At 38.1% G+C, this 14,452-nt stretch overlaps 1 protein-coding gene across 1 annotated transcript; it reads left to right on the top strand.

The window, feature by feature from the left end:
• Nucleotides 1-12,092: 12,092 nt before the first annotated feature.
• LOC113335258 lies at nt 12,093-13,830 on the top strand. Its single transcript, XM_026581365.1, has 5 exons — nt 12,093-12,114; nt 12,213-12,293; nt 12,386-12,673; nt 12,762-12,861; nt 13,129-13,830. The coding sequence occupies exons 2-5, from the start codon at nt 12,223-12,225 to the stop codon at nt 13,162-13,164; spliced, it is 495 nt and encodes a 164-aa protein (XP_026437150.1). The 5' UTR covers nt 12,093-12,114; nt 12,213-12,222; the 3' UTR covers nt 13,165-13,830.
• Nucleotides 13,831-14,452: the final 622 nt, after the last annotated feature.

The following is a 14,452-nucleotide window of genomic DNA, read 5'->3' as shown; positions in this document are numbered from 1 at the left end:
TTCTTATGCAGAGTATCCTTCTGGAAAAGACAATAGCCTAACTTGGGAAGTTAATTCCTGGTGTTTGTTGTTGTCTAATTAAAAACCTTGCCGAGTAACAACACCCTGCAGGAAAAAGTAACCTCAGTGAAGGAAAAAATTTCAACACACCATTAGATGCTCCCCCTGATGTCAGACAATTTACATTAGTCTAATACATTCAAAAGGAGTTTATCACACTTTACTTTGGTGACATGAATGTTTATAAGACCGTGTTGTTGATTCTGTAAGATACGTTGCTTAACAAAATATCGTGTTTCATTTCTTTGATCCAGATATTTTCAGTAATATCAACGACGATCTTTATGTCTTCAACGTTCAACATACTTGATGTTTTTAGTGTTGTCTCGCTAAAAACCTTGTCGAGTAACAAAACCCTTTGGGAAAAACTATTCTCGATCGAAGGGAAAAAGAGTACAACACAACTTCAATTTCGAAGTAAAATTTGTCCACATCATATCTTTGGATCCTCCCCCTGATGTCGGCATCTCCCCCTGATTACTTTCAGAGTTGTTCCAGACTATTCCTTTATTCATGTACTTTTCGAAACTGAATATCGGTAATGACCTATCTTCCCCTGATTACTTTCGTTGGAGGAAAGATTATTGTTCCTTCATAATCAACAACTTTTGCATAACACTTTCATTAGCATTCCTTTTTATGTCTTTGCAGGGATAAAACAAATTTATGTCAATGGTTACTTTTAAGTACATGATTACATTCACTGTACCATTTCAATGACGTTGCGTTGGCGCTTAGCTATATCTAGCTAACAAGTTCTCTGAGTATGTAACATTTGGTCGAGTACATTATGCTAAGTACAATAATGCGTCTATTATACTTAGATAAGGAAAGTTCATCTCCCGACCCAACTTAGTCATATTCCTTTAGACGAATTGGACATTTATGTACATTTGAAACTAGACTAATCATGGGAGTGCTAGCAGCATACACGTCCTTGTTAAATTGCCTGACAATGGACATATGCAAACTGGTGGAATAATATACCACAAGCTCGGTCTTCTAGTTTAGAACATAGATAAGATCGAGATTTCCCAGGATTTTCATCTCAAATTCAGATTTTAAATAACTTTTAAGATCTCTTATTCCATTAAGAGTACTTATCATGTCCATATCGTCGACATAAATAGCTATAATTTTGAATCAGGAACTTATTTAATACGCATGGCACGAAACTTTACTTGTTTATCCATTCCCAATTAAATAGTCACTTAGACGGGTATACCACATCCGCCTGATTGTTTAAATCAATAAGTGAGTGTTCCAGTGTAACTGCAAACACACTCCGTGGTTTAGAGTCATTCTACTTGGGAAGCAAAAGGCCATAATGCACTTTTGAAAATATCTTCTATCTCTTGATTCTTTCAGAGATACATAATACCCACATAAATATGCTGCATTTCAAGTCCTTTTGAAATTACCATGCTAACTAAGTAGATGAACGATATATCGTTCATTACAAGAGGACAATTCCAGGGATTTGTGAGAAACCTCGCGCCACAAGGTGAGTCTTTATAGTTTAAGAATGCTTTCTTCTCACTATGCTTTGTGACAAATTAATCATGTATGTCCAATAGGCTTTACACTTGGTTGGTTAGCACTACCACACCAAATACCTTTATATTTGTCAAAGAACCAAGTTCTACCTGGATTGTATAGGCCAAATACGCTCTTCGTTGAAATTAAGGAACAAGGAGCTTGGTTCGATCTCATCTTTCTTTATTTCCTTAAGGAAATGTATATGAAATTAATCATCAATATGCTCGCATGATCTTTCCAGTGACTCGTGCGCATTCTCATAATCCACTTGGGATGTCATTGTTCTCTGGAATCATTAAACTTTGGAGCGTCCTCCAGTTTGATTCATGAACATATTCAGAGACAATCTTATGAGATGATTTCTGATGATATAAATAATTTGTGCCTTACTCACCTACTTCCTTTCTAGGTGAGCATTGATCGAACCTGGTGGTCTCCCCATCTTCCTTTATGGAGCCACGACCTCAACTACACTTCCACCAAGTGTAGTTGCAACACCTTAGTCTATGGTGTACCCCATACTGAGGATTTCTAACCTTGCAGGAATATTTGCAGTTGATATGTGTGATCTTGTCACTTTAGCGACATCAGTGTACATTCTGAAAATCGATTATGCTTTGTCACTTCACATTTATATTTATGGAGTACAAGAATCAATATGAGACACAGTGGGAACACACTACGACAATTCCTGTCGTTCCCCTAGAATATAGTTTTTCTTATCTCCCCTTAACGACGGGACGACTGTCTCACTACAGCGATAACCCACAAATCTAGCGGTAAGAGACCTCCTTCCAAAAGGTTTAAAATGCGGATAATTGTTGGGAACTCATTTCCAACATACCAACTTAACAATTTTGAAGACGCATCATAATACGATGTGGAGTCGTAATGGCACATATATAGTGCAACCAAAAATGCGTAAGAACACGAATGTCAGGCTTAACTCCAGTTACCAACTTGTACGCAGAAAAAGGTTGACTAATATTGGGTTCTAAAAACAAATAAAGTAAGATGCGTGTAGTATTGCATATCCTCAAAGCAATAAAAAGGTGGGTTGGTACGCATAACCTATTCCTTAGACACCATCTGTAACATTTGATGGTAGTCTCTGCGAGACCATTATGCAATATTCATCAAGTCATTTTGATATAAATTCTCTAGCATTATCAAGGGTGGTGAGCCTTTGCACTTTGAATTGTATAGTATGTTCTAGGAGTTTTACAAAATTTAAACGCATTATTTGTTGTGAGAAATAACCGATTCAATGCGTCGAATCATCCATCAGAGCCATAAATCACTTGAACGGTCCGCATTCTGCATGGATATAAGTTCACTAACAACAGTTTATTCTTTGAAAAATGAGTTATATACCATTTGCATCTAAGTAAAACAGGATGGTCTCAATCGTGTTTTACAAAAGAAAGACTTTGTAACATGAGTGACGTGCTTTCTTACTCTAAAGCATAATGGGGAGAGGCAGTGCAAATCTAGTAACTTTAGTAATCACTGATTATGATAGATGCCGTAACTTCGCATTCTATTAGTTCATTTTCTTGTACACTCAAATGAATTGGTGCCCGTGTTAGTACTTCAAAACGGAACGTCGTGTCACAACCAATGTGCCTTATGGTTATGTCAAAGTCTTTATGAATCAATCCCAATGAGTTCATTGTTGGGGTTAATATGAATTCAGTAATTCAATTTCCAGTGATTTACAATTCACTAGATTTACATATTAATTTTCTAAGGATATGCTTCCTTCCACATTCATTAGAAATAGTTTATAGATGCAATCAACTTCATTCTCACTGTAAGTTTACAAAAAGTTAGGTAATAGTTCATGCATGAACACCCTTTGGTGTGATTAGCCCTTAGTATATACAGAGCTTAGACATTGAGTCTTGAGAAATTTAATAAGTGGTGTAGCCCTTATTACGTAACAAAAACCGGATTCAACTCAATTACTTTAGAGCGAATATATGTTATGTTTCATCCAGATATATCTTAAATGCTTTAGAGAATTTATGTCTCGTGTTTTCATTCCATAACTGCAGACATTAGATCTAGTTCAACTCAATAAGATAGTCAATTGGCCCGGCAAAGTTCTTGTTGCCATTAAAGTTGATGTGAAAATTGGTTGCTACTATGATACACACATTACATTGTATATACCAACACCTATGACCAGGTGCATTTCCAACTCCTTCATTTATGATGGGAGCTATAATTACATTTTAGTTGATCCCATAGTCGGTTGATACTTGTGTATTGGTGTTATTACTACCGAAGACAAAAGTACGTATTTGTCTCATGATACATATGTCCCTTTTCACATCTTTTATATGAGGCGGTACATCTAACCCTCATTACTTTGGGGTTCTTTTCCATTTTTAGTTTTGTTATGTTTAGCTTAATTTGTGAAATTTCTTTATCTCAACACGCCAAGAGAATCTCACTATACATGTCAACCAATTACTTTACGTTGAATAAATTACTAAAAATAGTTTTGTTGTTGTCATATTTCAACATATACTGGTTCGTTAGTATCATGGATGAAGTAGAGAAATGAAAATTTTCTGACTCATATCATCTTTTGTGAGTTCTTCCACAAAATTTGGAATAAATGTGATTTTATTTGTAACGTATCTTTTGAAAATACCGACTCTTAATAGTCGAGCCAGTGGATTGCATCCCACGGAACATTTCAAATTTGGGAAGAAAAATATCAAGTATACAATAATGGTGCTCAAGTACTTCTAAACCCAAAATAAATACATTGGAATTTAGTTGGTACAACCAATTAAACAAAAAACACCATTGAAGTATAGCCAATATCATATTCAAGAGAATAAAATGACACTAAAACAAAAACTCTTAATGGTCGAGATAAACAGTCATAGTTTAAGCTGACCGTTTATATGATATAGACTTATCTTAATAAAAAGAAAAGTAAAAGTAGGCATATTCTAAAAAAAATAAATAAGCCTAGCAAGTATTATTCAATGTAAAAGCCCGCATTAGTTACATACCTCGGGCTTTGGTTCCCGCTGTATATACACAAACCCAAAATATTTTTGGTCACGCACAACCCCGAACTGGAACTGAGACTAGAACTGGTTGGACTGGATTAGACCGGAACGGATCGGGTGTGACCGATTGGACTGAGTTGGACCGGACTGGACCGGGTTGAACCGAACCGAGTTGGACCGGACAGGACCGGGTTGAACCGAACCGAGTTGGACCTTTCCTCCTCTTTTCCCAGATCGGAATTGAACAGCATTCCTTCTTTACCCGTATGATTAAGAAAAAATAGGAATACCAAGATCATGTTCCAATTGAGCTTCCCTAGACGGTATCGTATGATTTGATCGAACCCAAAAAATAAAAAAAAATCTTTAACGACATGGAAGAGCTCGTGCATGATAACGTTTTGCAGTGAAAATATAGGGAAGATAAAGAGGCAGAGGAACTTTCTATTGATTAGAATCAACTGTGTTACATCCATATAATCCTTCATATACAATTAGGAAGAAGACCCTAGACACTATATTGGGCCGCACATCCATGGGCCACAAGCCCTATAACATATTCAACCAGAAGCGAGTATTTCAAAGAGGAACTGAGAAAACAGACTAGCAAAAGTGTGGATACCAAAAAGCACACTCGACGCGTGGCGCCATATGGAAGAAGGAGTAACCGAGCATCTCTAGAATTATGTACATAGCTTAGCTTAGTTTCTTTAATTTATATGTAAATGATATTTTTGTAAATTCATTTGTACTCTCTAATACTTAAGAAAATATCTAAGAGAGAGAAAGGGATCAAATTTTATTTAATCAAACTTCATCTTCTTCCCCAAAAACTAGATCTAGAAGAGCTCCAAAAACTCATTAATGGAGTCTCATCTTGTAAATCAATTAATCATAGTGAAGAACCATGGACGTAGATCAATTATGATCGAACCATGTAAAAATCAAGTGTCTCCTTTACATTCTAGCACATTTAATACTTATATTTCCTTTGGGCTGTGAATAAATGTTTAGATCTAGCATTTGGTACACAAATGGAGATTTGGGTGTAGTTATGAATTTTCTGTAGTTACATTTTGGCGTTAGAAACAAGGAGGAGAAAAAAATTTATCCTACCTCAAGCTTTATTCAAGTTGATATCAGTCACGGTTGTCTCTTTATCAGTACATTTGGCAAGATATCAAAGCTTAAGAGGGAAAACTGGAACATCCAGTGAAAGATTATCATCTTCAAACAACAAACAACATCAGCAGATAATTATAGACAAAATCTCTTCTCCTATCTCTAATTTTATGTTCAAAAATTATGTTTAAAATTCAGATTTGGGAGTTTTAAAAACTGTATCAAAATCAGATCTGCGAAGTACAAATTTACGGGTCTTCTTTTAATTCTTTGAATGGGAATGTGTCTTAAAGCTTAATAGATTACTCATCAGATTAACTGGTTGCTCGCAGTGATATTTGTTGGATGGCTCCTCTAAGCTTGTGATGTCGATGGCGAAGAGAGAAATCGGATAAATTCAACGAGGTCGAACAGCGGAGTGCAATCTGAACGACTAACATGGACGAAGCTTACTTCATCAAAAGTTTCAACGAAGGTCATCTCATCTGATTACACGTCAACGAAGTTCACAAAGTGCAGTGGTAAAGCTCACTTCGCACGAAGAAAAGGGAGGTGCAGTGATGGAGTTTCTTGGTCAATAAAAAAACAAACCAATTAATTATTTCATGATTACATCGACTATCATCAGCAAAAAAACCAGCTCGTAGAAAATCCAACGCGGTCAAGCTTCGTCAAGAACAATAGTATAACAAAGCAATAGTTCACTTCGCCGAAATATCATCAGCAACAAATTTACTCCGTATCAGGCATCTCGTGAAAGGGAAGCATTCTCATCCTCCCATCTCTTTACTAATGATATACAAATTGCAAAAATAGGCTATCTATTAATAACAAGATAGGTGTACAAAAGAAAAGATTGTTAGTGATGCATCGACATAACACGAGCACATTTTAGAAGGATATTCTGCGAAGTAAAGGAAGATCAGTTTCCTTTGATTCGTGATTATAAGTTAGAAATTCGAGTTTTGAATTCTTGTTAAGCCTCTCGATAGGGCATGATTAGTGCTGATACATAATGAATAACTATACATTTTTTTCATTTGATTGTTATAGCAGTAAAAGAGAAAGACTATGATCCTTTTCAACTTTTTCTAATTTGGGTTACGAATTGTAGGTGCATAAACGAAGTCCAAGTAGCATACTAGGACTGCTAGCGAAGCAGAGATCTCAAAGAAGGGAACAAGTCAGTTCGTGATACCTCAGTTCAATTCGCAAGAGATACCTGCTCGTGAAATGCAAGCCAACTCGAGATATCCAGTCACTTCGTCCACCACCAACCAGCAAACTACTTCGTAGGAGACATCTCGTGAAAGGGAGGATAACAAAAGAAGAGATAACTAATTCTGTCAAGTATCACTTGGTCGACAGCAACTCCGGCCATTATATGCAACCAGTTCGTACCCAGCTCACCAACTAACTACTTCGCCGGGTCTATAAAGTATCATTTCTGGTGAAATGACTTCGCAGACAAGGGAGCACGGAGAAGAAACATCCAGCGAAGCATTAAGCAACGATTGGAGCAAAGGGTTCAGTCGTTCAGTAGCCAAACTCGCTTTGTCAACAGTTCCAGCAAAGTTTAACCGTGGCAGAAGAGGCATAGACAAAGCATACCACAGATATAAGCATACCACAGTTCGTCGGAAGGACCAGTGAAGGAGAGAACGTGTGATTACTCGTCAAGCAGCCTTATCAGCGGTGAACAGATATAAGCATGACTTCGGAGAATCAACCATCTCAGCGAAGAGGCAGACCAACCTTCTTGTGAATACACAGTCAGCAGACCACGAAGAAAAGGAATCAGCTAACTGGCGAAGATAGTCCAACTACGAAATAGAGTCCAGCCACGAAGGTAGTCCAACCAACGAGGAAAAAGAATCAGTTACTTCGCCAACACTTAGGAGAAAATTCCACTTCGTAGTAAGAGAACGACGAGGAACCAGAAAAGGGCGAAGTTACTTCGTCATCGACTTTAAGGACAAACTCTCCTCTTATCTCTTTACTTTGTTCAAGCACTGAATTCCCGAAAACTTGAGTTATGAGACTTTGATCTAACTGCCTTTTGTTTATCTCTTGTCGATGATAGTTAACGAAGAAAGGACCCAGAACCCAAGTTTAGCTTCGTCAATTTTGCCAACGTCTGCGAAGAGGAATAATGCACTACTTCGTCACCTATCCAACTTGGAACACCTACCAATTCAGAGAAGACAATCGATTCGAGATCCTTAGAGTGTTCCAATTCATCATTAAGGGGCAGATGTAAATCAATAAGAGATGAAAGAGAAGTTGAACTGTCACATGGTTCAATGACGAAAATCCATTAGCCCAATCATCTAGATGCAAAGTCAGAGCATCATCAGAAAAGAACGAATGCCTTGCTGTAAGCAAGAATATGACGAAGTATGGGTTTCACTTCGTGACAACCTCACCAGCAGCTGACGAAGTTCGAAACAAATTCGCCGTATCAGCTCCAGCGAAGGAAAAATGAAAGACCAGAGAGGCAATGGCGAGGAAAGATTTAGGGTTAAAAGCTTCGCAAAGATCAATTCGTCAACAATCAGTAAGGAACGAGCTAGCTCGCAGAGACGTAATATCTCAGGTTCAACTCCAGCTTGACCAGTCAAGGATCAGCAATCATTACTTCGTCAGATATGAAGGCACTTCGTCGACAACCTTTATCTCGTCAAGTAATCACTTCGGGACGGACAGACCTGCGAGCAACGAACCAGCGAAGAACCACGAGCAAAGAATACTTCGTCAACCACGAGAATGAATATTTCGTCAACTCGTTACTTCGTCACCAACTACAGCTCAGCAACTAGAGGAGCCCTTGTCATGAACCACGAGAAAAGCAACCAAGCAGAACGAGGAAACAGTGATGTCTTTGGAAGAAATCTTCCGTCGAAGTAAAAGGTTAACACTAATTCGAGGATCGCAAACAGTACCCGAAGCTGAGGAATGCTAAAATTGAGACTTCCAAAGAAGAAATGCAGAGAGCATACAGAAATGAAACGAAAGAAGTCGACATTCACCAACGATCAGTCCTCCCAGCAAAGAAGGATAAATGGAAGCAGAAATCAAACGCAGCACCAGTCAATAACGACAGCAACACCAAGTAATCACAACGGAGTCATAACAAAGCAAATCACGACCCACCACCCAATGGAACCAGTGATGCTAAAACCTGCCACCATGATGAACTCAGGGACCAAGCTCTTCGCTACACCTCAACAACAACAATTTCATCTGGCATACAAACATCAACTCGCCAGCAAAACGAGATAAGTATCATTGAATTATAAAGCCTTCATTTATATAGCACAACATGATATATTGTCTCTATAAGAAATACTCCTCAAAAAGAAGAAAAGAGCAAAGGTAAAACCTCAGATTAGGAGGCAAAACCTTCGCTAGGAAGGCTGGGAATCCACAGCGTGCACCCTAGTCTAAAATGCACGTAGTGAACAACTCCTGGACAGATAGCTAGGGGTAAGTCCTATCCGCCGAGGGTCCCCCTTTTGGTGATGACCTTCGGTAAGGGGTGTGGAGTATGACCAAGGCGCCGACGTATTCGGTTGAGCTGCGGGTGCTTGGGACGTCTGGAGCGTTACCGGCCATGTCCGTCTGGAAAGTCTTGGCTGCGGAAACACTCGGTCCCAAAGAACCCCACCTAGGGTGTGGCTTCATAACCAATAGCTGGAAAGGGATAAGAAGTCACGAAAAAAAGCTGAACGTCGAAATAACCGGATGGGAAGGGCTAGGCATGCATGTCAGAGGTATCTTCCTTGAAGGGGCATTCAGTGGGAAGGGACGTCACCATCCAGATTATCATGGGGCTATTATTCATGGGAATAGTTAGGCCTGTCGTATTGTCGCAAAAGTAAGACCTCAGTAAAGAATGTTAAGGCGAGGTTGATGGATTGTTATTCACAAGAATAATGAGGGTCTGAGATTCGTCGAATAAAGACCCTTAATGAGAGGGTGGGTCAAGGTAAGAACCTTACTTAGGAGGCACAAATAAGAACCCCTTAAGGCCACATACGAGTAGAAGATTGGAGCAAAGATCTTACCCGTAACAATTTTCAACACCCAAAAAAATGTATAAGAGGCAAAAAGAAAGAAAGAAAGAAAGAAAAAGAAAAATAAAAGAAAGAAAGAAAATGAAATGAAGAAATCATTGAACAAAAGAAGAAAAGATTATGAAAAGAAGAAAGAGGAAGATATAAAGATATTAATGAAGCGTGAAGAAAGAGGCAATATATCATGTTATTATAGCTTGAGTAAATATTTATACTGCTATGATTATACTATTGCTATGCTATACATACTAACAATGTAGGAATAAGCTCTGAGGCAATAAAGTGAGGCAATGCACGAACTAAGTTGAACGGAGACATTCATGGGGTGAACTTGGAGCAAAGGAGAAATTGATGAGGCAAAAAAGGTGAACATACAAAGGTCCATGAACGAGCGAAGATGAATGGAGGAGCGAAGAACCAAAAACATGCAAGGATGGATCAAAAGAACACGAAGCGAGATCAATACCTTCAAGATTTAATGAGTTAAGTAACACACACATACTCTATACATTTCATTTTGCCAACTTTATAAGCATACTATTCATGTTCATTCATCGTATAAGCATTGCATAAGTATTTTCATCACATCCATTCATTATGTATATTCATCTCGCACACTACATACTTCGTCTACTTTAAGGAATGATTCTTCTTACGCTACACCATATTCTGCGATTCGTAACTAAAATTCGTAACCAACAAGTTGCCATTACGAATTCGTAACCGTAAATTTCAGTTACGAAAATTTAGTAACAGCAGTTGTTTGGTTATGAAATTTTACTAGTTTATTGACGGCCCAGCCCGGGTTACGATTAGTAACTGCTGGAAAAAAATCGTGTGAAAGAACCGTGTGCAGAGTAGCACTCGGTAACACCCTCCTGAGCAGCTTGTGAATGAACCGTGTACATTTTTCCCCCTTTACCTACACCGCAGAAATGTTATCTTCTTCTCTCTTCAGTCTTCTTTCCCAAAAACTCCATCTTCATGTCAGTTTCTTAACTAAGCTCTTCTTAACTCCATCTCAACTACTCTCTGATGTGCATTATTTGCTGTCATTAACCTCCATCGATATAGATCCGCCAGTAATTATTTGGTAAGATTGATAATTAGGTTATTTTCCTTTAGGGTTTTGATAATTAGGTTTTGATTTTAATTAGGTTTTGATATCTCTGCACGATTGATAATTAGGTCATCTTTCTTTTTTCTTTTAGGGTTTTGATAATTAGGTTTTGATTTTAATTATTCTCATTTATTTTACTGCAAGTAGAAGCACTAATCTGGGATTATTTTACTGCAGCTGTTTGTGAAACAATAACCCAGGTATTATCCCTTTTCATGCCTTTGTTTTATTCATTGGGTTTAATTTTTAGGTCAGTTGGTTGTAACTGAGATTTGGAGAATTTTGAAGACTTGAAGTTTGAAGATTAGGAATGATGTTTTTATCATACTAAATCGTGTCGTTCCTATCGGAATCTTTGATGAGAGCTAGAGCACTCCCTTTCATTTGAGTAAGTCAATTGCTTAAGAAGAAAGGAATTGATTCTCTCATATGAAAGTGAGTGCACCAGCACTCTCTAGATTCCAGTTTGTATGGGCTTAGATGACTTATTCTAGTTTTGGTTGAGTTGGGATAGCTAGGAAACGTGTTGATTATATTCGTTAAGTTGCTATGTTTTACTATTATCTGAGAAAAATTTCAATAAGTGTCATAATGAACTTCAAGTGTGAGATTTTTGAGCTTCTTGGTTGGGATAAAATGCTAGTTACAGCAGCTATCCATGATGAGTACTGGATTTCACATTAGCGTGTGTTGTTGTGACGTATGCTTTGGGTTTATCATTGCAGAATAAATGGATGATTATAACTTCACAATGTTGAATAATGTACAATATCTTCAAAAGAGCTTCAAAGTCGATAAATTTTAAAATTTTGGCTAATGTTGTTCTGTATCTTTGGTATTTGCAGATCCAGGAGAGGATCCTTTTGGCAAGAGCCAAACAGAAAAGAAGCACCGGTTATGGAATCTGTTAAGGTAGTAACCTAAATTCCAATTTGTATGTTCCATAAATATGCTCATCAAGATTTGAACTTTTACTTCATGTTAAGGTAGTTTATTAAATTTAAATGAACTAAAGTGGATCAACACTGACGCAAGTGCGATGAAATGAAATGTCCTTATGCAACATTTGTTTCCGTTACTAGTTCATGCATCGCCTTCGCTACCGAAAGATCTGCGGCTTTCTCTTCTTCGGATAAGTTTGTTTTTCAAAATTTTGTGCGCGAAGGTAATCAATAGAGAACAACTTTTAAAAGCAAAAGCTAATCTAGTGGAAGCAATCTGTGTATTGGAAAAATAATTTCCTCCTTCTTTCTTTGTTATAAGTATCCACTTGATGGTGCATTTAGCTGACGAAGCTTTGATCTGCGGTCCTGTCAAATTTAGATGGATGTATCCCTTCGAGAGGTAATTACCAAACTTACCTTGTTAGTTAGTGTGTAACTTGAGTGTTTTATTGTCATTACTGAACTGTTAAATTTTATGATCGATATTTGTAGGTTGATGAAATGTTACAAAGGTTTGGTGCGCAATAAAAGGTACATCAATGGTTGCATTGCAAAAGGATATGTGATGCGAGAAGCCAGCTTGTACAATATGGAGAACATATCAAATGATGGTGGTGGGACTCATAAACATACTCGACAGGCCTTTCTAGATGATGATGATGAGTTTGTCGATGAGATGCCTTTGAGTTCTTCCAAAGCTATTACTTTAACTCAAGTACAATATCAGCAAGCTCGTAGGTGGCTTCTGTCTAAGTATGTGGGAATAGATGAATGGCAGAGGTACAACTTCTTAACTTCACAGTTGTTAGATGTTTTTTGATTATTGGATTATCAATATAATTTCCGTTGAACTGTTCTTTCATTATAGGAAGTATGATTTATACGTGAACAGCGACAACTTTAATAGTCAGGAAAATCTTTCTTCCAAGAAAGGGTTAAAAATCTTTCTCTTATGGTTACGCGATGAGGTACCATATATATGTTAGCTTCAGAGTTGCTTTATTTCTGCTTTCCCTTATAATTACTATACATATTGTGGTAGATTTTGTGATAATATTACACTACATTTAGATTTTGATTATCACTCTTATCATGTTTCATGGTTTTTGTTAAAACTACATTTAGATTTTGTGAACATGGTCCATGGTTATAATTAAAACTGCATCTTTATTTCCTCTGTAAATATTGGGGTTTTTGTTGTGCAACTGACACACATGTTCTCTTACAAATGATAGAAGCCAAAGAGACAAAATCAATACTTTGGCGACTAGTGCAAGGACCACTCTTCAAGGCGCAGTCGTATAACAAATACCAAGCCAATGGCTTTTCTTTTAGTTGTCATGATTAAGAGGAGGGTTTTGTAACACAGAACAGTGGTTTGTCTATGAAAGCTATTACAAGACATAGAGCAAAGTCCACGGACAGAAATTTGGTGGAAGCTGAAATTACTTATTATGGTGTCATTAAACAGATTATAAAGTTGAACTATATGGAATTCGAGGAAGTTGTTTTTTACTGTGATTGGTCAGAGTTGAAGATAAGAGTAATGGGTGAAAAGTTGATCCAATCTCAAACTCAATAAAGGTCAACTTTTCTAAGCTACAAAGCACTAAGAGAGTGATGGATGAACCGTTTATTCGTGCATATGAAGCGACTCAAGTATTTCATTCAAAGGATCCTGATGAAGTGGGATGGTTTTTGGTATTGCATTCACAACAAAGGTTAACATGCGCAGTAGATCAGCTATAAATCCCTACTAGTTATCAGTCAACTCTTACTGACAATGAGAGCTTGGAGAAACTGCTATGTGTCACTGATGTAGTTTAGAATCATGTTTGTCATCGTTGCAAGTTGTGTGCTGCATTTCTGGTTGTGATCCTTTGCATTTCTTCTATACATGGATTCTGTTTTTTTATCATATTTGATTCTCTGTTTTATCATGTTTCATTCTCTGTTTTATCATATCACTTGCACTATCTTAGTAAGTTGCATTTCTTCTATGCATAAGTTTGGTGTCTCGAGTGTTTTCGTGGAAAACGTGTAGCATGTCGCTGGTGTTTGATAAGTTGAGCTTGAGAGATGCGTCGGCTCAGTGGCGACCTTCAACGGTCGAGATTTTGCATCTTGAGAGGAATCGTGGCCTTTGATGTAGGCGCGGCATGCCAAAGTGCAAGGGTCGCATGGCATGTGCCAATGGCTTGTGTGGAATGCCTTGTTTGTAGGTTGCGCATCGGGTGCAGGTGGCAATGCCAAAATGAAAGTGTTGCATGGCATGTGCCAATGGCGCGCCTAGCGGCTTTTGCCCTAGGTTTGCACGGCTTGGCATGCTAGGTTGCAAGGGTCGCTTGGCATGTGCCATTGGCGCGTGTGGCGGCTTGGCACTAGGTTTGCACGGCTTGGCATGCTAGGTCGCAAGCGTCGCTTGGCATGTGCCAATGGCGCGTGTGGCGGATTGGCCATAGGTTTGCACGGCTTGGCATGTTAGGTCGCAAGCGTCGCTTTGCATGTGCCAATGGCGCATGTGGAGGCTTGGCCCTAGGTTTGCACGTCTTGGCATGC

This window comes from Papaver somniferum, unplaced genomic scaffold, assembly GCF_003573695.1.
Source record: "Papaver somniferum cultivar HN1 unplaced genomic scaffold, ASM357369v1 unplaced-scaffold_139, whole genome shotgun sequence".
NCBI lineage: Eukaryota > Viridiplantae > Streptophyta > Magnoliopsida > Ranunculales > Papaveraceae > Papaver > Papaver somniferum.
The sequence above is the reverse complement of the archived record's forward strand: the minus strand, read 5'-3'. Positions and strand labels throughout refer to the sequence as shown.

Coding starts and splice junctions, on each gene's coding strand:
- LOC113335258 (XM_026581365.1), top strand. CDS start 12,223: ATGGTGCATTTAGCTGACGAAGCTTTGATCTGCGGTCCTGTCAAATTT. Junction 12,294..12,385: donor TGGATGTATCCCTTCGAGAG/GTAATTACCAAA, acceptor CGATATTTGTAG/GTTGATGAAATGTTACAAAG. Junction 12,674..12,761: donor GGAATAGATGAATGGCAGAG/GTACAACTTCTT, acceptor CTTTCATTATAG/GAAGTATGATTTATACGTGA.